The sequence below is a fragment of the Anopheles coluzzii genome, chromosome 3 (assembly GCF_943734685.1).
Source record: "Anopheles coluzzii chromosome 3, AcolN3, whole genome shotgun sequence".
NCBI classification, from domain to species: domain Eukaryota; kingdom Metazoa; phylum Arthropoda; class Insecta; order Diptera; family Culicidae; genus Anopheles; species Anopheles coluzzii.
Genome location: NC_064671.1, coordinates 899,471 through 924,341, shown reverse-complemented (window position 1 = coordinate 924,341; position 24,871 = coordinate 899,471). Strand labels below are relative to the sequence as shown.

Sequence of the window (24,871 nt, the reverse complement as noted above, 5' to 3'; positions counted from 1 at the left end):
GTGGCAGTGGGCGGAGCGGAAATCACCTATTGACAAACCAAATGTGTGCACATGCATAAACCCATTGTCAATATATGAGCACATCCTGCTTCAATGTTGCCCCCGGCTAGAAGCTGTGGCCAAATCGACACACAAACACACTCACACACACACACACACTACCGGCCATACTGGGCCAGACTTTAAGCCAAGTGCTCGAGATTAGTGAGATTAAAAGAAAAGACATTTCACTTAAGCCGAGCATATCGCAAACTGACCATCATCATGCTGATATGATCATCCTCGTCCGGTTGCATGGCTGTGCTGCTCTAGCCGTTGGCGACCGAGACAAGCAATCGCGCTGGTAGTCAGATACACAGCAATAGCGAAACGCTCGGGAGGAGTTGTATGTGGACCGTGCCGTCGGTGTTAAGTGTGAATTACGGATGGTCTGGAAAATTTATGTGCCCACCATCTAAACGTACCTCCGGTGGCCAAGAAGGTACCGGCTAGAACAGCGCCGCAAACCTTATCTAATGCTTGTCCATTTGACGGAGTTCTGGACCGGTGGCCTTCAGGCAGTAGCGCACGGCACGAGCGACGCGTGGAGAAATTGGTATTCATGGCGGGAACACGGTCACAATCAACGCCGTGTCGAATGAGGTTGGCACTATCCATGTGCTCTTGATTATGCGATCTCTAGGTTAGTGAGGCTAAGTGAACGGATGCTGTCTTTTTGTCTGGAAAAATTGAATCAGAAATTTGCTGTTGTTGATACATATTTTTTAAAAGAATAAGGAAAATAAATGATCTATTCTATATTTGAAATGTTTTCATTTACCTAGAGTTAATGCATGGAAGCAATAAACTGCCCAGAGACTGCGAGCTATTCATAAATCATATTTATCTCATAGTTCGATCTAATTCATTCGCAAAGTCCAATCTTAGAAACACACAATAGTGTCGATTCTCTCTCTAGCACATCGATCGACCTCTAGCACTCTACGTCAACCGTACATGATGATATTATCACGTTCCGGTATGATCCGCCATAGCCCTCTAATCCTCCTGTTGAAGCGCTTGCCCCTTGTCTTCTTTGCTACCATACCCAGCTTATGCAAAAACACGGCTACCTCGCCGACCCGATGCCAGCAGCGAATCCTCCATCATCCCTAAAACCACTGCCCTGCGCTACCGTAATAAATTACCGCTCGTTTAAGCTCATCATTGTACGGCACATTTCCTAAATTAGAAGATTGCGCTGAATCCGCCGCACTCGGTGCAACACTTTCCCTTGAGGATCGTCCATGCTGGTTCGCCCGCTGTCCCGCTGCCCTACACCACTGTCACGATCGGGGCGGCCACATTTACTGGCCGGGCTCCAGTTCCAGCTACGCTCGCGGTCACCACGGACAGGCCAGTCCAAGCCACCTCCGATACGATCGAGCGAGCGAAACGTCTTCAGTCGGTTCTTGATCGTTCGCACAATCGGTAGTAAAACGTCTTGGATTCCATCTTGCAGTGTCCCGCGAACGTTGCACGATCGGTGGGTCTTTAGTGTGTGTTCTAGTTTTTATTAAAATTTAGAGATATCTGTACTTGACTAACAGTGTTGTTCATCACGTTCCATAAAGCGCTAGTAGAATAAGTGTAAAATATGTGCGTTATACAACAGTGAAATTCGTGTTATGGATATTATATTATTAAAAGATTCTGCAGTGAAATTTGTTGATATTAAGCATAATAAAATTAGGAACATGTGGTGGGTCTTTCTCATCCATTCCATGTGTTATGAAAATACTGTGAAGTGTGATACGACTGGATTGTGTGCCAATGAGGCAAGATTTGGTGTATGTAATGCTATGAAGAATCCTACACAGTGAACCCCATGGAGACTTCTTGCTCCTTGGCACAGTGATTTGCATGCCATAAGTGTGCCACAATACGTGAAACATAGCAAGTCCTTTGCACCATGTGCCAGAAGTGCCGAGACTTGGAGACGCTGTTTGTTCTGCTTACTGTTTTACTGCAACAAGATGAAAAAAACTGTGTGACTATATAAAGGAGCATTATGACATCATCGTGCAAGAAGCAAAGGGGCAATATATGGTCCAGTGCATTATTTTCCTTTTCATTCAATGATTGTTAAAAGAAAAAAAAACAAGAATAAACCGCGGGTAGCAATGAAATATTTTAAAGGTCACATAAAACTAGCTTTGTTTATGTTTTAAGCTAAATAGAACTAAATATTTTTACCAAATTCGAGCTAACTTTATGATCTTCTACTTACTTTTCTTTGTCTTCTTCTTATGCGCGAAAATGGAATAAAATAATTTAGTCGACTCACTATACTCCAAGTGACAGTGCCAGTGATAATAATTTAAAATACAGCCATGCCGAAGCCAGTAGAAGAACCGTTCGACCAGTTCCAGCAGTATTACCGAACTCCGAACAATCGGAGTACGGCGCAGAGCTTTCAACTGTTCCTATGGAATTCAGAAGAAGGAGCCATCTTTGGACGCACGCCGTCTAGTTGGTGTAAGTGATACTTATTCATTACATTTTGACTCTGTTTGCTCAGAACAAAAAATAACATTTTATAGGATTTCACATTGATATTGATTATGACAATTCTTCGGAGCTTTACCAAGTGCTTACTTCCTGCGTGTTAAAGGACAATTCTTCATCCAACCTCAATCATTTAAAGCATCACAGTTGACTAAATAATACTTCAAACAATATTTGCACCACCATTAACACGTGCTGTGCTGTTGGAGCGTTTGACAAAACTTTCCCATATATTGCATACCCTTTCCGGAACGAGAACGTGCCGGAAACATGCGTATGGATGCGAGAGAATCCATCCCCGCCCATTGAACGCACGGACACAGACACGAAACACTAAAAGAGTTGTCAGCGACCCCATCCGATTCAACCCTTATCAGTGCCAATAATCGAAATAGTGAAAGCATGTTCTAACCGTGCGGCTCACTAACAGAATGGTTCGGAAAAGCAGGTCAACCCGCACCTCGAAATTTTCCGTTTTCCACCACCTCAATTGCGCCGTACTGATGGCGGCGCTTGGCCGTTTGTTGTGATCCGGACCGGAATGGGTGTGCATGCAAAATTACTTTCATTTGAATAATGGATGCTGGGCAAAGTAACGGCCGAAGCTTGGGTATTGAATTTTATGCTCCTAAGCGTTAGCGTTCCGGCAGTGAAAGGATCAAGGGTTATGGACCAATGCGTACTTCCTGCTGGTTCGTGTGATACGGAAGCTTACGGAGGCGACTGATGTCTTCGCCCCTTTTGTGCTATTTTCTGCCTTTCAGACAGCATTAGAGAGCGATGGTATTTTTCTTTTAATATCCAAGGAACGACACAACCCGAAAAGGGTTTACGCTGTAATACTTAATATTGTCGTTGTCTATTCCTGCTCGGGCAAAACACGGGTATACATTTAAAGGGATAGTGCAAAAGTGGGTTGTTATCGTGGAACTATCTAGTTGTAGAACATGACTAATTTGTTTATCTTATTATAGTTCCATAAGCGTATCTTATTAGTTCCATAAGCGTACATTGCTGCAGCGACAGAGGCAAAGACTAGGTTTTATAGAAATGCGTCGTAGGTTGGCCGTGGGGCATTTCCCATCATGAATTTCATTGATATCTTAATCATACTTCTTCTTCTATTTGGCATAACGTACCACGCGGACAAGCCGGCCTATACATGCTTTCGAGACTGAATTCATTACCATGCAACCGGATAGCGAATCCTTGCTACGGGGGAACGGTCCATTCTAGGCTTGAACCCATGACGAGCATGTTATTGAGTTTTTAGAGTTGATTACTGTACAACGGAGGGGCGGTTCCCTTCTTAATCTTAATCATAGAGTGTAAAAATCTAACATAAAGTTGCTTTTATGCAATTAATCTTTAACTACACCAATTTTGATACAACCACTTTTGTTCAGCTCTTTGCCTCTCCGGTAATTTATTAAATAGTTTTCAGGCTTTTATTTATGTATCCGTTATAGCCTTCGTGTTGAAATTGTACGACAACTTCGAGTGAATATATCACGCTAGTAACAAAACAAAACAAATATCAACAATAACATCACCATTCAGGTAACGTTGTAGCTCACTGTAGCTCAAAAAATATATACACAAATAAAAATTACCCTTTTGCTTGAAAATATAACTAATAGTGCTCAACTTTCTTGCACCCTAGCCACGTTTAACATCGGAAAACTTCGGTTCAGTTCGGAGAAATATGCTTCCATCTCGTTTCAATCGATAGCCCTTTCATTCACTCGTACACAATTACGAATGAATAACTATAGGACAAAATCATAAAAAAATCATACAATTTATTTTATTTTTAACGCTAGACATTACCAATTTGAGAAACGAGGTGATCAAAACCACATGCGTCAGACTTAACAAACATGTGAAATAATTAATCAAACGAAAATCGCAAAGTATGTTAGAAATAAGCTATATGTATTTGGTAATGCAACCATCAATGAGTGCAAAATCAATTGAAACTGGTGTGTAAAAATGAATCCGAAATTAGCCTGGCTATGGTTGATATCATATTTCTTTTTAAACAATATCATGCTCTAGTTTAATTGGTTTGCTGGAATGATTATACATTATTTTTGTGGTTTTTGTGTTTCGAGAATCTGTTTATGTTACCAGTACAAACTAGCTACTGTTATTTTATCACTTTATGTTATCCAAATGTTCTAGTTGAATAATTGTTTTATTAGAATCGCTTATACTTATTCTGTTCCATTCTATGATTTAAATAATAAATATCTGGATCTTCTTCTTCTTCTTTTGGCTCAACAACCGTTGTCGGTCAAGGCCTGCCTGTACCCACTTGTGGGCTTGGCTTTCAGTGACTAATAGACTTCCCCCCATAGCAGGATAGTCAGTCCTACGTATGGCGGCACGGTCCATTTGGGGATTGAACCCATGACGGGCATGTTGTTAAGTCGTACGAGTTGACGACTGTACTACGAGACCGGCTCGATATCTGGATATATTGCAATTAATCATGAATTCGTCCTACAAATCCTACAAGCTATCGTTTTCATATTTACACAGTAACACACTCGCACATACCACCTGCTAAGCGACACTGCCCTATAGTGCGTGTCTCACTTTCGACACGCTAGCGTCTGGGCCCAATACAAACACTTTTATAATTTACTCTCGAACCGAAGAGACGCTCTTCTCGGTCGGTCGCTCTCGGAAGGTGTGTTGATGTCTGGTCTCCGTTACGAGATCAAGCATTGTGTTCTGTGATCAGTGGCGATCAGCCAGTTCATTGTTCCATAAAGGGTTCAGTTGGGTTTAGAATAGGGTAGATGCCTTCATTGTGTCCATATCTGTTCGATTAGGTTTAGCATTGGCCAGCATCGCTTGTAGTGATCGTGATAGTTTTAGGAACTAAGAAAATGTGTTTTAATGTTTCGCTCATGTTGAAAATGCCACAAATTGTGTAAAAAAACGTGACAGTGCAATACGAGTGGGCAATTATTATAGAGCACAATTTCACCAACAGTTGAACCGCACGCCAAAGGCCCGACGGTGCGTGCGTGAGTGCGTGCGTTGAAATCGCGAATCGGCAAAATACTTATGCCTTTGCCAAAGGCCACACCGCCAGTGCTCAACACATCGCTACTCATCGACCCCGCCTAGTTAAAGTGTGTCGTGGGCCATGATTCAGGGTTGCGAAGCAAAGAGGGGGGAGGGCGCCAAGTTACACCCGTCTAAAAGCCGAACCCCGGGAACGCGTTTAAAAATAAGCATAATCGGAGCTTGGCGCGTTTAATTTCTCACCAAAACGATATCAATTGTGTTCTAGTCTTATTGGGTTTTTTTGCTCTATGTTTAGATGAGCGTTACTGGTACGATCCTCACCTGCGTGAAGCTGTCCATACCTGTTTAAAGATGCCACTTGAAGCGTTGTGCTGTAAAACGATCGATCATTACCAACGCCTTATCTCGCTCTCGCTCTCTCTCTCTCTCTCTTCTCCTTCAAATACCTTTTCCTTTCGATACCTGTTCGATGTAAATGCTGTTACCTGCGGTGGCTCCTGTACGATCAGAAAACGCCTTGATCTTCCTTCCTGACAATTTTCATGATCAGACTTTTTGGACTGAGTAAACAAAAAATAAAATAGTCCTAAAACCAGAACACTTCAGGGACATTGCTGTCCACCCCAGACATGAACGGACGTTTCTACCTTTGCCTCCCTTAAATGCCGCGCCCTTTGTCGCGTTGCCTCAGTCGTTAAGACAAGTCTCCCTTTTCGTGCGGCAAGAATAAATTCATGAACGCGTTTGTGTGTGAGTGTACGCGCGAGTGTGTGCTTAAGGGGTAGAATATGTGTCTGGCGTTGTGAACGTGTGTATACAGTTGAGTGCCGCAAACGTGTGGGGAACTGAAATAAAATGTAAATTTAAATTATTGTTCTTCACCAACTCCCCGGTACACCACTCCACATTATAACCGTCCGTTTATGTCACCTTTCTGCTCTTGGCACGCCAACAAACAACAACGAACCAGTGATCTTCGTCTATGAATGCTACCGTGCGTGCGTCTGAGATCAAAAGTATAATTTTGGACAGTGCCCGCTCAGAAGGGGATGATTATTATAGAATCCGCCCGACTCGCATGTCCTTGCACCACGTTTTTGTGATGCCGGTGACGTACGTTAGCCATCGTTCGAATTAAACCTGTCACTTGTTTGTGGTTATGTGATTCGCTTGTTAAAATGAGTGCACTCGATTATCCCCCCTCCTGTGAACTGAAAACTTGGTACAATGTCTAGCCCTCTTGGTACTAGTGATTGCTATAGATTTTTAACCGTCTGACAGCTGTCCTTATTTTTCACCCAACGCGTATTCCTACTTTGACCCCTATCTAATAGTCGCCTATCGTTTCGGTTCGCAGTATTAGCTGTGGCATATAGAGTGTTAGGCTGTGTTTAATATCCGACCATGTCCAAGTCCCGATCGCCGGCTACAACCTCCGTACCGGAGCCCGAGCATGAATCGTTCATGCGTAGGAAACCGGATCCGATTCCGTTCCACCGTTTCCTCTACAACTCCGACAAGGGTACGGTCCTTGGTCGCAACGCAACGTCCTGGGGTAAGTTTCGAGTGGTGCTCAATGGTTAAAAGTATTAAGGACGATTATAAGCCTATAGTTAGCATATCTTTCTAAGTGAATTCGTAATATCGTAATATTCAAAGTCGTTATCGCCCTTAATTTCCAACGCTCTAGCAAGCGGTGCCTTCTTTTGGTGCCTTATCATTAAATTGATCCAACTATGAAATTGAATCCAATTGGAAACGCGATACACACTCCTTGCTGGTAACTCTCAGGTGACACGTTTGGTACGATGGTCGGTCGCACGCGTCCAAGCCAACCCAACCGGCCCAAAATACTCGTATACGTCAGTGTTTGGCACTAAACGGTTCCCCAAACACTCGTTACGCGGCCGGCCGTTTCCGTCCAATGTACTCCAATGTCATTAACGACCATTACGGCACCCAATTACCGAGTCGAGCCAACCGACTTGCCGTTTTAGCTTACGATTATTACCTCCGGCAGGGCCGCTTCAACTAGCTCCGGAGCGAGGACGATACCGAATTTGCCGGATCGGATGCGATTCTAGCGTTTGCAGGAGAGTTTTCGCAAAGATTTTATAACTGCCTTTGTCAATAGACAACAACAATGGGATTTATAGGGCCAGTGCTGATCGGAATCGAGATCTTATCCCTGGATGCGTTGAATGCGTGAAGTAGAAATGTAAAGACGGCCGCTCGCGCGTGGTGTGGCGATGATCAACATAATGTGAAGTTTATTTAAGCCTATGCATACAGTTGTTTTTATTACAAATAATTTGAGATCGAACATTTTCGAGTTTGCTTGAGAAACTGGCTCTATTATATCCGCCAGCGATCTGGTTTTCTTAAAGATTATTAATGTTCAGCAGAATTCCAAATAAAAATCCATCGATTTCTCCAATCAATTGACAACATAGGAAAGTTTACAGCTAAATCATTGCAAAACATTCGAAATCAAATATGATGAATTTGGAATTCGAACCTATCACGATCACGATAGCATTTTGCAAACCAACAGCCGTTTTCAAGAGAAACCGGTTCGCTATATAGTTATTGTGGCGCGAGGGAAAGAGTCAGACCATAACCAGCATGGATTACATCTAAATAGGGGAAGGTTTTTTCCTCTTCAAAGCTTCTCTCTCTCTCCCCTCTTCCTCTTTCACCTTGATGATGCGCCTTGATGTGTGTGTGTGTTTGCGCGGATTGACGCGAAACTGTACACAGCGGGAGGCTCAACCGTACTCCTGTTTCTTGGCACAAACCTGTTTTCTTGAAGCTGCGAAACCCTACCTTCTGCACGGGAATTCCCCCACTAATCCTTCATGCCGCCCTGGTTCCCTCTTCAAAATCCTTGCTAACATTCACTGAAGGTAGAAAACAAACCAGTGTTTATGGGACGAGATTTCACGCTAAAGAAACCTGAACATATACGCACACACACACGCACATATGTACAATGGTCCAAGGGCACTAAGGGGGTTAGTTGTGACGTAAAACTGTTTTCGGTGAGGAAATAAATTAAACCACGATAGACATTTCAGAAAGGGTATTTTTCACCACCAGACGCACCGGTACGCTATGTTTACCTTTAGCCCACTCCGTTTGATGGATATGGACGAACAAACGATTGCTTGTTCTAAGTCGGCTACTAGCATTAGCTCATTTGTTACAGAAGATCCAGCAGGTCGGTACCGTCCGTCCGCTAAATCCATCAGAGGTTGAGTGAAAACATACCGTAGCGTTTAACTGAGAGATAATTCGGTTTGATGAGATGCGGTTGTAAACGCATCCTTCATTACGTTTCTAGAGATCTTTATGGACTGTTCTCGCCGACCAAATCTATTTAACTTTCATTACACCACCAACATCTATATGAGTATTACTATGAGTGAAAAATTGGATCAATACAGATTGAATGTTCTAAGCGTGTATAAACAATGTGCTAATAAAGCTACACGCGTGTGAAAAGATGAGATTCAGATCGATGGAGCTTACCAGGCGATTCTATTGGAAAAGCGAGATAAGCTGCTAGTTGCTTTAATGGTTAGTGGAGAAACTAAGCTGTTGATGTTGATACTATGCATGGAGTATTTTGAGTATGTTTTACTGCATGTCCATTCTAAATGTAAGAAACCTGCAACATGATTTGCAACATGCATAAAACCAACAGAAGACGATTCACAAACCATTTCTCCTGAAACGTCTGTGTCTTCTTTCCCTATTCCATTGTGCATTAAGAACAAACGATGCTTATCAAATGCCTTTGTGCAGCACATTTAACACGCGCGTTGCATTCTGCAGTTGTTTAAACTTTTAGTGCGACCGTCTCAAATTCCGCCCACCGTCAGACGTCAAACAAACACAGTCATCCGACAGTCCGGGAGCATGCATGCAACGGATAAATGTGCTTATCAAAGGAAAACACAGGCGTGCATCAGCAAACAACAACAGACTTTACCGAAACGAATATCGGCGCTGGTGCACTATGACCATAGTGACGATCAGAGGGACGTGTTGCGATCACACGCGAAACGCCTCGGCTAAGGTCAGCTCTTCAACAACGTCTGCAGAATATAAGTTTGAAGCGAAAACCTTGAGCAATAATGCACCTCAATGTTGCCAACGAACGTGAGTTCTGCCGTTCGAATGTAACACGCGATTCGCAAGGTTGACCTCTTCTTGCCCCTTCTTTGCAGCAATCGAAAGAGAGAAGATCTTAATATCGCAATAAACGAGATTGCTTCACTAGAGTGTAGTGATAGGCAACGCCAAGAAGTCGCATTGTAAATAATTCGAAGCCATAACGAAACAATGGCGATAATCCTTTTCCTTTTTGGGCCCTTGAGCCAGATTAGGTCGTGTCGGTTTTCATTCTTTTTCGGGTCAGAATACATACACACACACATACAAGACATTGTCATTTGTCAAACGAATGTTGGCCTAGCATGGTGTCTTGTAGCTGCCAACGCGCCGCTAGAGCCTTTTTCGAAGCACAGAAAATGTCAATCGTAAATCATAAACCAATCTCCTTCTGTGCCTGCTTTCTTCTACTGCTGCTACTCCAATATCTCGCTAGCCTCACACCACACCAAACCATTTGACCCTCACACCACGCGGGTTTGAGAGGGGCAATCATTCTAGAGGTCACGACCTACTGTCGTACGCATCTTCAACTTAACCCCGTATCTGCCTTCCGGTATGACTCCGGTCTTCAGAGTGACTCGCCGACTCTCCTACCCGTGCTGCAATTATTGTGAAACTCAATCTTGATTAATTAATTCAATTCCAATTCCATCCCTCCTCCTTCCCCCTAGTCGGCGGGTTCGCGAATTGTTCCCCCTCTTGCTACATGAGGGACGGTAGACAGCGTAACCTCAAAGCGGACCATGTCACGAAACGGCCTGGTTATAGCCACCAGGGTGCGGTACCCTTAAACTACCCCACCAACACGTTCTCACTGATACAGATGCAATCGAAGCGGTAGGGTGGAACCCGAATAGCATGAATGAAGGGGGCACGCGGTTCACATGGCAACCATCTGCGTCCACAACAGATTGGTGTGTGCGTGGCTGGAGCGAAGGGTGGCTAAGCGCGTTGTTTTTGTTTTTAATTTCCCCGCTCCGCTCACTCGGCCATGTTCTTTTCCCCATTTTTCCCGCGAGAACGGTACACCCTGTGTTTGAAATGTGTCAGGAGTTTGTTTGTTTTTCCTACCGTGTTGCTGCTTCTATTGCTTATGTCTGGTGGCGTCTGTAGTGTGGATATTGAAGGTGTGTTAGTCACAGAGGATGGATCAAATCTTACCGGTTGCGGTACAGATGTAGTGGTAAAGCCGGTGACTCAACCTAAAGAACACGCTTTGTATCTTACAAAGGTGTGCGTGTGAGCTTGTGTGAGTGTGCAATGCACGATCACCCGATCTTTTCTCCCCCTTTGGCGAACAGGTGGTGTCCTCCCCTATGCTGGAGATTCATTGGGTGGATCAAAAAGTTTTCAATGTAATGGGTTTATAATCGAATGATTTATGTCAAAATCAACACTTTCTATGTCAATTATTATGTATGAATGGTGTTTTTAAAGCATTGTTAAACTTCAAAACATTTTTATTCAAAAAACGATGGAGCGACGCTTAACGCTTAATTCGTGCACATTCAATCAACAAGTGGTTTGCTGCCTCAGCTATGCCATAAATAAACAAATTGAACCCGAACCATCAACCCATATTCGAGCGTAACTTCTCACCGACAGCAGCTGTCAACACATTGGATGGATAATGTTTCCCGGTGTCATGTTATCCAAATCCATCTATCACCATACAGTACAGTATCTCCTTGCTTTGGAGCGTGCCAGCAGGATCTCATTGACAGGAAATTGGAAAATGCTTTTCGGCTACATTTCTCGTACTTAGTTTTGCAACAAAAAAATAATAAAAAAAGATAATAGAAAATTCCCTATTTTTGGACATCGGTACACGGGACACTTTCTGCCAAAGGTGGACATGTCACATTTGTTGGGCGGTATTTTTACACCCTTCGGTAACTTCGCGCACCGATGCACCTGTTGTCCCGTTCCCGAAGCGTATTGACATTTTGTTCGATTTTTTGCCATTTCGTCGTTTAACAGCCGTAGTGGAGGAGGCGAATGTCTGGCATAAATTTAGCTTTAAATATCCGTTCGCGAGATTGACGGGAAATGCGAGAAGGCCACTGCGAGCCGTCTCCCGGTAGCTTGGTGTTACGAAATGCTGTACGGCTAGCAAGTTGGATGAGCAAGGAATTTCGAACAGCGCATTCTACTGGTGGGCAGATAGTTGCACCGAAACTAACAATTTGATGTTCGACAGCCACGATATTGAGCTGTTAAAATTACACACGGACTACCCGCGTACCAGACGAAAGTGGCCCGAACCACATTACCGGACCTATCACCTTGTAAAGGCATCGTAATGCTGTCAGCAATATGCTGGTATGGAAGCCTTCGTGTGCCTTTCCCCATTACCTCCACCGGCAAGTGAACGTCTGAACGTGTCTCGCCACTCGCTGATAGAGTGATCGAGCCGCACCAAGGCTGTCCCCCACACCAGAAGCTGTCAAAGGTGATCCACTAGCTCAATGCAATTCATGTCCCTAACCTCAAAACGGACAAAGCCGGGTTGCTGTTTTTGTGCTGCTGTTATTGTAGCTGTTTAAGCTCAACGATGTATCGTCCGTTACGAATCGTTAGCTACGACACTAAACCGTTCCAAAGAAGTGCCAAATCATGCAAGATGCAGAATGGAAGGATGGTGGATTATGCACATACAACCTTAAAATTTGATAATCATTTGGCGAACGTGTCAGACATCGTGGAGTGATTTATGTCACATACGCTCAAGCTATTCCGATTACTCATCCTTTACTTTGCTTTTTCTTTACAGCCAAGATCGGCATCTTTTACATCGTCTTCTACAGCGTCCTAGCCGCGCTCGTGGCCGTCTGCATGTGGGTCTTCTTCCAGACGCTGGATCCCCGCATTCCGAAATGGCAAATGGACCAGTCGCTGATCGGTACCAATCCAGGTGAGTGGCATCAATTTCGCCCCCGATAACTTATCCGCGGTTGCTCTGGGTTTTCATTAATGATATTTTTAAAAACGACCCTCTCCGACACTCGACCCGCATCGTTAAGTAGGTTCCACCATCTTGCAAATAGGCAGGCTATAATTAGATAAACGGGTGGTATAATTTTAGCAAAATTTTCATCAATGACAGGTCAAACCCACGATTGAACCAGGGGCGCTGAGGTCGGGCTAGATCGGAGGATCAGGCCTGCAGTAGCTACTCGTGCTTCCAATTGGATGTACGCTCCATTACGGCGGCACGCACGGTACTCGATTGCCATCGGCTACCGTCATGGTTGAACGCTTTTCCAAACGAGAAAACCTGTATCGAGGTCAACGTTTGACATTGTGGTGTGCGCTACCGATCGGTCGGCTTTCGGTGGAGGTGGAGCGAAGAGTTTGCAACGAACGCCGCCGTAACGAGCTGAAGAAAAATGATCTAGAACGATGTGTGCGATTTGCTTGCTGAGGGGAGTTGCCTTTTTCCTGTCTCATGCAAATCAATCATTGTTGCAAAGGTTTTGGACATTTGAAAACGGATCAATCAATCAAAGGGCCATAAACGCGGTAGCAAATTGGTGTTTACTTGTTGCTGTCCGGTAATTTGTTTGCAAAACGGTTCGAGCATAATTTAGACGGATGTAAGACGATCGAGATACATACATTGCTGAGATACATGATCTAAAGCGCATTTTTAACTAACCCGAAACAAATTCTGTGCGATCAATATTTGCATATGCAAAATCTCTAGTCCATCAATCCAACGAGTGCGCACGCATCGCACCTATGATTAGGATCGAGAATATATTTCATGCTCCCACAGAGAGCCTCAACCTCGCCACAAAACTGATTCGCGTTCAATGTGATCTGAATGAATTCTTCTATTTTATCTGCCATTGAAGCTTCGGAACCGTGTCCATCCAGCATCCGGATAGCGAGCGGGTGGGACAGGGTGATGGTGAACAGTTCGAGGGCACATTCAATTGCCGAGTTGCATAATGGCAGGAAGCGGACGATCAAATTATTTCACATCGTAATAAGCCGCCAGACCGGGCGGACAACCCTGAAATGTGATATTCGCGGTTGCTCGATCGCGCAAAGTGTGAGTGCCAGTGATGATGTACTCTCAAACTGATGTTTTGAGGTTAGAAGGAGAAAATGGTGGTTCCCCGAGAACGTTTCTTTCTAGTCATGCGTTGAGGATGGATAAAGATAGTGGACAGAGACTACACATGTATGAAATTCAACGCTTGTTGCAATTATATGCAATAAAACAACTACATGAGATGCTGTGAAACGATTCATTGTTCGGAGTGGTAACACTAGCAGTACGGTTGTAGCGAGTTTTATCACAATAATATCCCTTCGGTGGAGCCACAATTGTGGTCACGACTCTCTGGTGCCAATTTCATGGCAATCCGTCAAATTTGTTTAACAAATGAGCTTGTAATGGTCAAACAAACTGTTCGGTCAACAATTTTCTGTCACAATTTGTTGCAAATAGTAGGTTGGTGTATGGCTAGTAATGAATATTCAAGTGGCAATTATAACTCATCAGGTTCTTCCCTGATCAGGTTCTCACTCAACTTTATCAGCGATGAACATTCAGATCCCTTTTTCCGTTTGACAACCATTCTTCGACTCAATCAAACATTATTTCCAAAACTTTCAGCAGAAATGTTTCTTTGCACCTTTTTTCGCCCGTCTTCGTGTGAAGACGTTGTTATTTCTTACATCATACCCCAGGACCGATACGAACACGATCCGATTCAAAAGGATTTCCTTATCAACAAAGGAACAGGAACGTCGCAGCATAAATTTACATTTGACTTTGATTCCGTATGCACAAAGCAGCATGTAGCGTCCTTTTTCCACCCGATTTCGAAAAAAACGCACGGTTACCAGTTAGCAGTGGGCAAGCGTTCCCGCTAACGAAGCCAGAGAGGCACACGAGAAAAGCCCGGGAAAAAACTGCCCCGGAACTAAGCAAATTTATATGAAAACGCACGATTGAGCCATCGACACCCGAACTTGGACTGGCAAATGGAATTGGCGAAACGAAGTGCATCGGATCCTTTTGCCCATTCGATGTATGATTTTCCTTTGCTGATTGAATTTCCCCGTGGGTGCTATCGGGTCGCAAATACTGTGTGGTTCGAGCAACGGCTCCACTGCTCTGTGGAAAAGATTTTATCAAAAAGAAAGGCTCGTAAAAAGAAATGTGCATCATTTTTTGGAGCTCAGGAAATGCGTGTGCAATAATTTCCTTTGTCCTCTTCCCCTCTCACTCCCCTTTACTCACACAGGTGGTGATGAACCGTGGGTGCGTACGCCAATTTTCTTAGCGACACAGCATCCCTAAACGAAACGGCCTAGCACAACACAAAGAAAGGGAAATTAACCTACTTTCGCTACCGACAATCTCGCATCGTGCAGCGAAAACCCCGGCTGCTGCTGCTGCTACTCCCTCCTGCAGTAGGGCGGCGCGCTCCTGCGCAAAGAATTTCCTCCATCAAATTTTCCTACTCCGCGTAGCACGTACTGCAGAACAGCCTGCGTAGTACGCAAACAGGACGCAACAGCACGGGAGGCTTGGCAGAGTAACAACAACAAAGAACGCACGTCCTTCTCACGCACGGCTCTTTGATGATGTTCTACTCGGCTGCTGGAAGCAAATCCCGTACCGAACCGAATGCTCGGCGGCCACATAAACGACTAGCCAGTCCCCGCACACAGCACATGCTGCTCTCGCTACGCGTGGGGTACTTTTTGCCCGGGACCGAGCTAGCGTCCGATTCGCCATAAATTGTGCATGGTAATTCTGTTCGCATAATCGACCCTTTGGAGACTGTGGTTCATTTCCGGAGGGGATTGGTAGGGGCACGCAAAAAAAAGCACGGACGACATTATTAAAGGGCGATACCATGTACCGTGAAACGAAGTTGGTGGCTGGGTTGGAGCGACTTTATACGATTAAATGTTAGATTTAGCCTGTTAGATTTACTCCTGCTTACTGTACGGCTATGCCGCTGTTTCTCTTGTTCTTGGCATGCTTCACAGGATTGGGCTTCCGTCCGCTACCGTCGGAGGATAACGTCGAGAGCACGCTGATCTGGTACAAGGGCACGGACGAGAAGAACTACAAGATGTGGACGGACGCGTTGGACGATTTTCTGCAAGGTAAGAATCACGGTGACAGGTACCGGTGTTATTTTTCACCAGCACCAGCAGCGATCACGAGAGACGACGGTTTGGGAAGCTATACACTCGCTTGGTATTTCGCTGCAGAAAAACACAGCGTACTAATTAATAAAATAATGGATCAATGGAGCGGTGCCAGCTGTTTCGTTCGCGGCACATCCCTGCAAACACTGGGAGCACTGAAGCAGTGAGGCAGTGTTTCTATTTTTGTATTGTTTATGACATTTACACCCCGATCGAGTTGAGAGTGTCCACTACGCGGGGTACACTACTGAACCACGGTAGTGAGTTTTGCTGCTTGCGGCTCGAACATATGAGACCGCAGCATCACCGATTTCTGGGCACTGGTACCGAGAAGCTAAACATTACAAAAATACATAACAACCAACCAATTCCGTGCTCTTCACATGATGATCGCAATGGAGCGATATTTTATGCATGGTTTCATCCTTTTTTTTACACTTTCGGTACTTTTAATTCAGCATCCCTCCCGGACGCTACTAGACACATCACGAGGTCTGTGCGTTTCAATATTTGCTCCTCAATTAATGGGGAAAGGACGTCACAATCTCGAGTGCTTGGGTTGGGATTGGCTTTGGGATTTGAAAAGTTATATTTAGACTTTTTGTTCCCAGCCCCCGGTCCTAAGCAAACATGTGATTTTAGTGTGTTTTTCGCCAGAATGCAACGGTTGAATGACACCTGGGACTGGGGCATCGTTAGCTCTACATTAACAATAAGGGAAGAGTTTAGTATCCAACTCTAATGTTCCAAACACAAATTGGCACAATCTTCTCTATCACTATTGGACAGATTACCGAACTCCCGGACAGGTATCGGGCCGTGGTCAGAACATCTACAACTGCGACTACAACCAGCCTCCGCCGAAGGGTATGGTGTGCGACGTGGACATTAAGCAGTACGGACCGTGTACGCTGGAGAACCACTACAACTACCACAAGAGCGCACCGTGCATATTCCTGAAGCTGAACAAAATCTATGGCTGGGTGCCAGAGTTCTACAACGAGTCGAGCAGCCTGCCCTCGAACATGCCAACCGATCTGAAAGATTACATCAAGGAGAAGGAACAGAAGGAACTGCACACGGTAAGGCCGATATCGAGTCAATCCAGAAGTGTCGAGTCTTTCCATCTGTGTACTGATACCGGTTTCATTCCAGATGAACACTGTGTGGGTTTCGTGCGAGGGTGAAAACGCAGCCGACATTGAGAACGTGGGCCAGATCCAGTACTATCCGCGGCGCGGATTCCCCGGCTACTACTACCCGTACGAGAACTCGGAGGGTTATCTGAGCCCGCTGGTTGCGGTGCACTTCGAGCGGCCTGTTCGTAAGTATCGGATTGCCAGCATCCACTATTGACAAAGGCGTTACTAACTGACGTGCTCATTGTAGGTGGAATCATCATCAACATTGAGTGCAAAGCTTGGGCCCACAACATCAAGCACGACAGACACGAACGGATGGGAACGGTCCACTTCGAGCTGATGATTGACTAAATCGATCTCGCAGCTTCCACGTAATGGGTCCTGGGTAGTGGCGCAATGCGATCGTGCGCCTGTCCCATTCTGTCTGGTAATCGGTACTGCCCGGTGCAGTTGATCGCGTGGTGTGCCGAAAGATCCAGAAGACTACCTACAAAACCAACCTACACCGTGCCAGCAGCAGCAGCGGCTATAAGCGGCGCCTAGAATCTCGTTTGTTTTGCATCGTGGATGCTGGCTCCGTTCGATGCACCCTCACCATCACGAAACCATCTCTCTTCCACGATATACTGCGATGCAAAGCGTGTTTGCATACGGGAGGAAGCCTGCGGGCAGTATTTTTATCAATCGTTATCATGCAACTACTTTTTATATAGATCGTTATGGAATTTGTGCTGCTACTACGTGTTTTTTTGTTCGTTTTACCACCTATCAAAACAGCTCCCGCGGGAGCGGTTAGTGTTTTTAGAAACATAATCTCTTTGTCGTCACGTTAGAGCTTTCACATCCTAAAAGAATCTCTATTTCTTCGTACGCTTGAATGAAGCTTGCACGAATCTCGTTATCTACAGGTTGTTCAATCATCAACAGCTTCAGCATACCGCTCTTGAAGATCTCCGCGATCGTAATACCAGGAAAGGTATTCAGGTTAGGTTTTTAATGCGAGAGTAACCATGTAAAGGGTAATTTCAAGGAGAACGGCTCTTGTACATCTGTAAATAAATCGTCGTCGCGGTGTCAAGATCACGCACAGTGCGAATGGCTTGCTTCATCTTAAAATGATGCTGGAACAATTGAATATGCACGGAAGCGAAAGACGAGTACGTTACTCCACACTAGCATCCACTACGTCACACGTATTTATCCACCCCGTTCATTTTTGTACTACTGCCAGCTGAGCAATACGATGCGACTAAAAATATCCAACCCACTATTCATAACCGCCGAAGAACGAACGAATTTCATCGTTTAGTCATGTTTTAGTGAGTGATCATTTTTTTCTCCCGACGCCATTGATCTGTTCGTTTTAGTACTACTGTACTCGGGTAGAGCAGGGTTATGACAGAGAACAGAGAGATAGAGAGAGAGAGAGAGAGAGAGCGAGTGCCACACAACAACAATATCCCACCTCAATAGATAGCCGAATCAAACGCACAAATTCATTTTTTTTTCTATCTGCTTTAAAAAAAACGCACAAAACTGTCAAAAGTCAAATCACATGATCACATGGGAACAAATCTTTGTAGAATAGTAATAAGAGGGAGCTATTATAGTAAATAATGGAACAACATCAATCGTTCAAAACACGCTACAGTAGATCAAATCTAATGGACAGTCGGAAGATGTCTTGGAACCAATTACTACACCACCTACAGTACACTCCGAATTCACTAATTGAACGTTGATTTGTTGCCAACACGCAAAGCGCATGCTTATTAGTTAAACTATTTTCAACAAGAAGAAGTTGTATGCCAATTATCGTACATAAAGCTAATAAGCATAGCGACTAGAAAGCGTTCAATTATTTGAATTCCGATCGTATATCTCAAGAAGAAAAAAACGGAAATCGTAAACGTAGCAATAGCTCATCTTTTGGATGTCTTTTACCCAGTATTCTTTACTGTATAACTCAAGTGCCAATAGTAGTTTTTCGTAGACAGATGTTAGCTATCTTTGGAACCACTCTACAAAATCCGTTGCATTCGTTCAACTGCAAAAGCTACAGAACACCAACGCCAAGCGAGGAGTTTCTATTTTTACCCGCTAGATGGCGCTGTCATCTCGAACCAAAAGCTCCGACAGGGCTCGACAACCTCAACATCAGGGATGGAAAAAAGTGAATCGTGAAGATTATCAACAGTTAGTTGCACCTTTGTTTTTGAAGCATTACTAAACGTATGTTTTAGTTGATTTGAATGTGTGTTATGTGCTCGGAGATAATACAGAGCAAATATGCATTTGATCTATGTCCTTGCTTCTTCCCAAACAGCAAACAAACCAGAACGTCGCGCTCGAACGGTTTGCCCCTTTGTAGAATAGTTGTACAGGTTAGTTCCCTCGGTGTGTCCCTCCCTTTTTAATGTATCTCGCACAGCACGCTTGACCGTGTGCGTGTGCACGCGTGTGTATTTAGTGTTGCACTAGCAGAAGGTTGTTTTCGATTTTGTCACTAAAACACTCAAATTATTATTGCATAAATTATTCTTCCCCACAAGAGTTGTAGAACCATTTCGTCCAAGGAATCTAAATTCCGCTCTAATTTTACTATTGTTTGTTTCAACATTAAAAAATTACCTACCGATAATATATCAATCAACCTACCAATCAAACCCCCCCCCTCTTCCCCTCCCAACATCATGTAATGAATCTCGATTGCAAAAAGCATCGAAACAGACATCTAAAAGACAGTAGCAAAGGTAGATGCAGGAAGGCAGAAGCATTACCGAAGATAGGTAGACATTTATTTAGCTTTTCTTCATCTAAAATTTAATCTCTTCACCCACCAAACGTGTTGTTGGAGGAAAAAAAAACTCAAACCCACAAAAAGGGTTGAGCGACAAATCGGTATAGCATACAGTCGCCGTTCAGTAGTTCTGGTATCTTTCATCGTGCTCCGTACGGCGAGGTACGGTGTAGAGATCGATGCGGCACGGACAGCAAACAGCTCTGGTGGGATGCAAACACCGCCTCACGTACCGAGCCAGCGGCCATCCTTTTGCGCTTTTCGCAGCATTGCTATAGATTGTGCTATAATTGCAAAGAAAACAAAGTCAGCAAACTGTAAGAAGAACCTGTGTATCTGTAATACCAATCGATCCGAATAAAGATTACAAAATGGAAAGGCCATATCGCGTTGTGTGGATTTGTGTGTTTGAGTGTACAATATTGGGTTAGAAAAACGGAGGGGGGGGGGGGGGGGCTGTGGGAGGGAATGGGCTGTCGTCGTCTCGAGCTTCGAAGGCGCCACAGGGTGAGTGCGTGTTGCGTCGGTCGTGTGTGATGAACCTTCTATAAAGTAATTCTCATTTAAACACTTGTGGCAAATGGGTATCATCATCATCGGAAGCAATTATCACCCCGATTATCATTGACGAGTCGCGCAAGTACGCAGCGTTAAGTGTCGCTTGCTGCATTGAACTAATTGCTAAAGTGATAACATGCTCAAACTTATATTATGCTTCCCAGCAGGAGATGTCACTTATAAACAGAACTTTTAAAATGTATGTGGTTTTACACTTATATAGAAAATATGCTAGTAAAAACTGTACAAATGAACAAAAACACCACAAAGGGAGATGGTCGCTGCTCGAAGCGATAATTAATATCGAACACCAGCACAGCTTGATGTGACATTCGACTGCCAATCGATCTTCCACAACATGCCCCTGACGAAGCACTAACAGCAGTTAAACACATCCTGCTGGTCTACGTAAAACAACGCAATTGTTTTCCATTTGATAAGCGCCACAACGCTGCAGGACATTTGCTCGAGCCACCGTTGGAAGCTCACCGCTTGTAGAACTGCATTTTGAATACCCTTGACCTCACTTTATAGCCGATCTTTATCGGTTTCATGATAATAAACATGTTACACATCCGAAGGAAATAAAACGACAATAAGCGACCGCGGCAGACCACGCTTCTGGCAGGAGAATGCATTAGAAGAAATTAAATGAAATTTCCATTTATGCACTGGCGCCGGGAAGTACTGGCTTGTGTGTTCGCTTTCCAACTCGGTGCATTCGGTGGTATAAATTATTATATCAACTTTGCCGGTCGGACGGTACCGAACCCGGTCGCGATTACTGTTCCAGCTCTTACGTAACTCGAGTCGAGTTGATGGACGAGTCTGTTGTTTATCCTTTATTCTTCGCGCGTAGAACCGTATCGTTGCGCAGGCGGTCGATCAGAGTCACACAAGTGTTGATTATGTCGTTTGAATCATAAAAAAAAGTACACCCCACACACCTTGCCGCAATGCATGAAAATATCGAACCAGACACAGGCAACGTCGACGTCATCAATGTCGATGATAAGATGGATGATTGTGTGATATTCATTGCTCGACAAAGTTGGACTGCAAGTCTGGAAGTTGATTCTGCATTATTCGCCCGAAAAAGACAACATCTCATTGACATTCCATCAACATGATGTATAAGATGTATCGGAAAGTATCAATCAAATCAATTGGGATGAAAGCGCTGCAGCACGAAACCCTGGACCAACCCGAAGTGAATCCGTAATCTCTGATGGACACTGCGCCAAAAATCGAGGCAAGACCTTGCGGAACGAACGTCCACCCCAGATTAGATAATGCTTTATCGGCGCTCTGAACTTTGCTGGAACTCGTGCACTTTCGATCGGCTTTCGTCGCCATATTGTAGTGGGTATTCAACTTCTCCTAAATTCGTTAAATGATCTTTGCAAGCACGTGCTTCATGGTTAATGAATCATTATGTTTTTCACAAATGCTTAGTTGCGCATTAAAAGGTCCAAATCTAGAGCACAGTACATCTTCTTCGGCATGACCGACCAGACAATAAACAAACTAGTTAACAGCTTGTGTCGAAGATATTTAGCCTTCTGCATTTAGCATTGCCTTTGGCTGGTTGAAACGCATAATCGACAAATCAAACAGTAACATGCGTGTGTCTAATTAATTAGTTGTTGAGCCCTTTAGAAGAACGGCATTCGATGACAGTGGACTTTCAGGATCGATATGTTCAACAATAATGATGTTTCAATAAAGATCTGATGTGAGCGAAAATTCAAAGATTCACTTGCGTCCAAAACGTTCCAGAATTTCACGAAAAGTTACAATGGCCATTGACTTTTGTGTGACTTTGCCTTGCTTTCGAACTGATTTTCAATTAGGATATCCTATCAAAATATCATCATGCGTGTCAACATATGGCAGATGTTTTGTATTCCCATTCCCTGCCAAATACTCCATTAATACGCAAAAGGCTCGTCTTAATGAAGATTCCAAAAAATCATGTCAAGATAATTTACATCCTGCGTTGACCACTGTCACGTTGCCTTCGAACGTATGTATTAATTGAGTTATGTCGGCTCGAAAAGGGAGAGATCTGTTGTTCTAGAATGAAAGTTGAATGTCATTACAAATTATTCGTATCAAAAATTGTCCCTCACAATCGTGATGTAGGTGATGTTAACATCCAAAAAATATCATTAACCTCCCATCACATTCACCGATTCTACGGCAAAGGGCACTCATTCGGGGTAGCGTGGCAACATGGTAAGTGTGTCGATATGTCAACTCACCGGCGAGAAGCGGGGTAAATTTACGACTGTGAACGGATGGAGATGGTCGGGGCCGGTAATACGAACCTGGTACAATCCGGTTATATCCCATTCATGCTTGTCCGCATGCGTGCTTCATTAAGCCGATCTCGAGGTGTTGTGTGCGGTGCGTGTCCGGTTTAGCCGTTGGCAGAGCTGAAGACTTACTACTGCGCTCATGAGTAGCGTGGCACTAGTATGTAAAGCAGATTACTTTTCACTTTTCCAATGTACAAATCAGATGCTTGCGATATTTAAAGACAATGTAACCGACTCTAACACATACAACATTCACAAGCTTTGGTCATTTCCTTGACCAATATCGTTCGCTCGTATCATAAACAAGCCGTGGTGTACGATCCCTGTCTTGCAAGTTTAATTACCCTCCGAGTAGTAATTCGCTCGAGCTCTGGTTTTGATGTCTCCTACGCCCACGCGATGACGGAAATATGGGACTCAAGGATGATGAACCTGGAGAGCGATGAGAGCTAAAATAAACTCAACAGCAAATTTTTCAACATTACCGCTACGAAGATGTACTACTGTCAAACTGTTTGGCAGTCGTTTTAATGTATGCGAACCAAACAGATGGTGACGAAGCAAATCGCAAGCTGATGGACATTCTAGACCTCGGTACTAAAAATACAACCCACCATTTACCACTTCCATCATACATCGTATCGTGATATCAGCCGCCTCACTTCGAGCGTAATCTTTTCGCATCTTACACCCTCAGACATTGAAGACGTCGATAATTACATCCAATATAGGCACACCCGATCAACCGAACCCTCCAACGTAACAAGCCTCCATCTGCACTGGCGCGATGCAGCGAGAGTTCCCACCGGTAGCCTTTGGATGTGCCCGGCTCAAACTGAACGAAACTAGTTCCGCCCGACGCGAGTGAGTCCACATCAACAGGTAAGCCCCAAGGTGCCCGGGCAGCGTTCATCACCGATGCTCACGGTGTCTTCTCATGCATGGTTCAACATTTTGAGGGCTAAGTTGGTTGACGATATCAACAACCAACAACCGAATCAAAACAATGCCCGGGCTGCTCCACATAAGAAGACATGGTGCAGTTTCAGTAAAACAGGTTTTCGGTGGGGAGCGTGATGGTCGAACAAAAAACAACACGCAGCACGATCCATTTCGGGTCGGTTTTTCTGGGAAACGATTTAACCCTGACCAACAACGTGCACCACGAGCATGAAGGCCGCCAATTTTTGGAGCCCTTTATTATAGGGCTTTAAGGGTGGAAAGGGCCGGAGAAGAGGAAAGGTAGAGAAGAAGGTTGCATAAAGCTGGTAAAGGTGTTGAACCGGTGGGGGTTGAAATTTGTGTTGGAAAGGGTAGAAGCCCTTTTTTAAATGACGGCTCTCGGACGATCGACATCGTGCGTTGATCGTACAGTGGACTACGAAAAACACGTTTGACGTGAAGCAAAACCCTAAGACTGGAAAATGTCTCAAACTGAAAGATAAGAATAAAATCTTCCTAATTCAACTCGATGTAAAATAACATTCGAAGCGAAATTTTGATGCGTCTTCTGCGACCAGATAAGACTCTCTCAAGCTTGAACTTACCATCGAAACCGATGGATCGTCCAGAAATAGGCTTACGACACGTTTTGTACAAAATGTTCGTTCAGATAAAAGAATACATCGATTTCCGCACAGAAAAGGCTCGTGTAAAATTTTCTCTACTTTTTTTGTTGTCTATGATTTTGCCTCAGTTGCCGTTATCAGTAAACCGTTCGAAACGTTGCTATCAAACCCGTTCCATTAAACACTCAATCAGTGACGTCACTGTCCAACACTGCAGGCATCTTTTGCGTGCCGTACTGTGCCGGTTTCGACTTTATCAAACGATTAAGTCGCGTTGCGTGTGCAGAGCGGGAGAGTTCTTTTTCATTAAAGGGGTTTTCATCCGTGATTTAGAAGCACCGTTCGATTGGAGTTGAATACAATAAGGAAACTGCTAAATGTAAATTAGAGCAAATTGTAATTTTTTTCTTGAAGAAGGCTTTTGAATTGTTACCTTTTTTGGCCAACACTATCCTACTCTCAGTAGGACAAAAGCACTAATTTAATTCAATACAACCCTGCACAACCCAGCACATCAAACCCTGCGGTCCCATC

The 24,871-nt window shown here is 44.2% G+C and overlaps 1 protein-coding gene and 1 long non-coding RNA gene across 7 annotated transcripts; one reads left to right on the top strand and one right to left on the bottom strand.

The window, feature by feature from the left end:
* The first annotated feature begins 1,362 nt into the window (after positions 1-1,362).
* On the top strand, positions 1,363-20,273 carry LOC120959666 (sodium/potassium-transporting ATPase subunit beta-2-like). 5 transcript variants are annotated; one of them, XM_040383258.2, is made up of 7 exons: positions 1,363-1,525; positions 2,318-2,517; positions 12,542-12,682; positions 15,784-15,903; positions 16,738-17,030; positions 17,104-17,272; positions 17,338-20,273. In XM_040383258.2, the coding sequence occupies exons 2-7, from the start codon at positions 2,373-2,375 to the stop codon at positions 17,439-17,441; spliced, it is 972 nt and encodes a 323-aa protein (XP_040239192.1). In that variant the 5' UTR covers positions 1,363-1,525; positions 2,318-2,372; the 3' UTR covers positions 17,442-20,273. The 5 variants fall into 5 exon arrangements, with proteins under 5 accessions (XP_040239192.1, XP_040239191.1, XP_040239188.1 ...); XM_040383257.2 differs by having other exon boundaries at positions 2,313-2,517; XM_040383254.2 differs by lacking the exons at positions 1,363-1,525; positions 2,318-2,517 and adding exons at positions 5,143-5,242; positions 6,947-7,144.
* On the bottom strand, positions 19,867-24,852 carry LOC125907437 (uncharacterized). Of its 2 annotated transcripts, XR_007452644.1 has the most exons (3): positions 23,384-24,852; positions 22,779-23,201; positions 19,867-20,174 (listed from the first exon to the last, which is right to left on the bottom strand). It is a non-coding gene; the product is annotated as an uncharacterized LOC125907437 (long non-coding RNA). The 2 variants fall into 2 exon arrangements; XR_007452643.1 differs by having other exon boundaries at positions 22,779-24,852.
* Positions 24,853-24,871: the final 19 nt, after the last annotated feature.

Excerpts from the sequence above, each read along its gene's own strand:
- LOC120959666 (XM_040383254.2), top strand. The coding sequence starts at position 6,994 with ATGTCCAAGTCCCGATCGCCGGCTACAACCTCCGTACCGGAGCCCGAG. Across the intron at positions 12,683-15,783 it reads GCTGATCGGTACCAATCCAG|GATTGGGCTTCCGTCCGCTA; the intron begins GTGAGTGGCATC and ends CATGCTTCACAG. Across the intron at positions 17,273-17,337 it reads GCACTTCGAGCGGCCTGTTC|GTGGAATCATCATCAACATT; the intron begins GTAAGTATCGGA and ends TGCTCATTGTAG.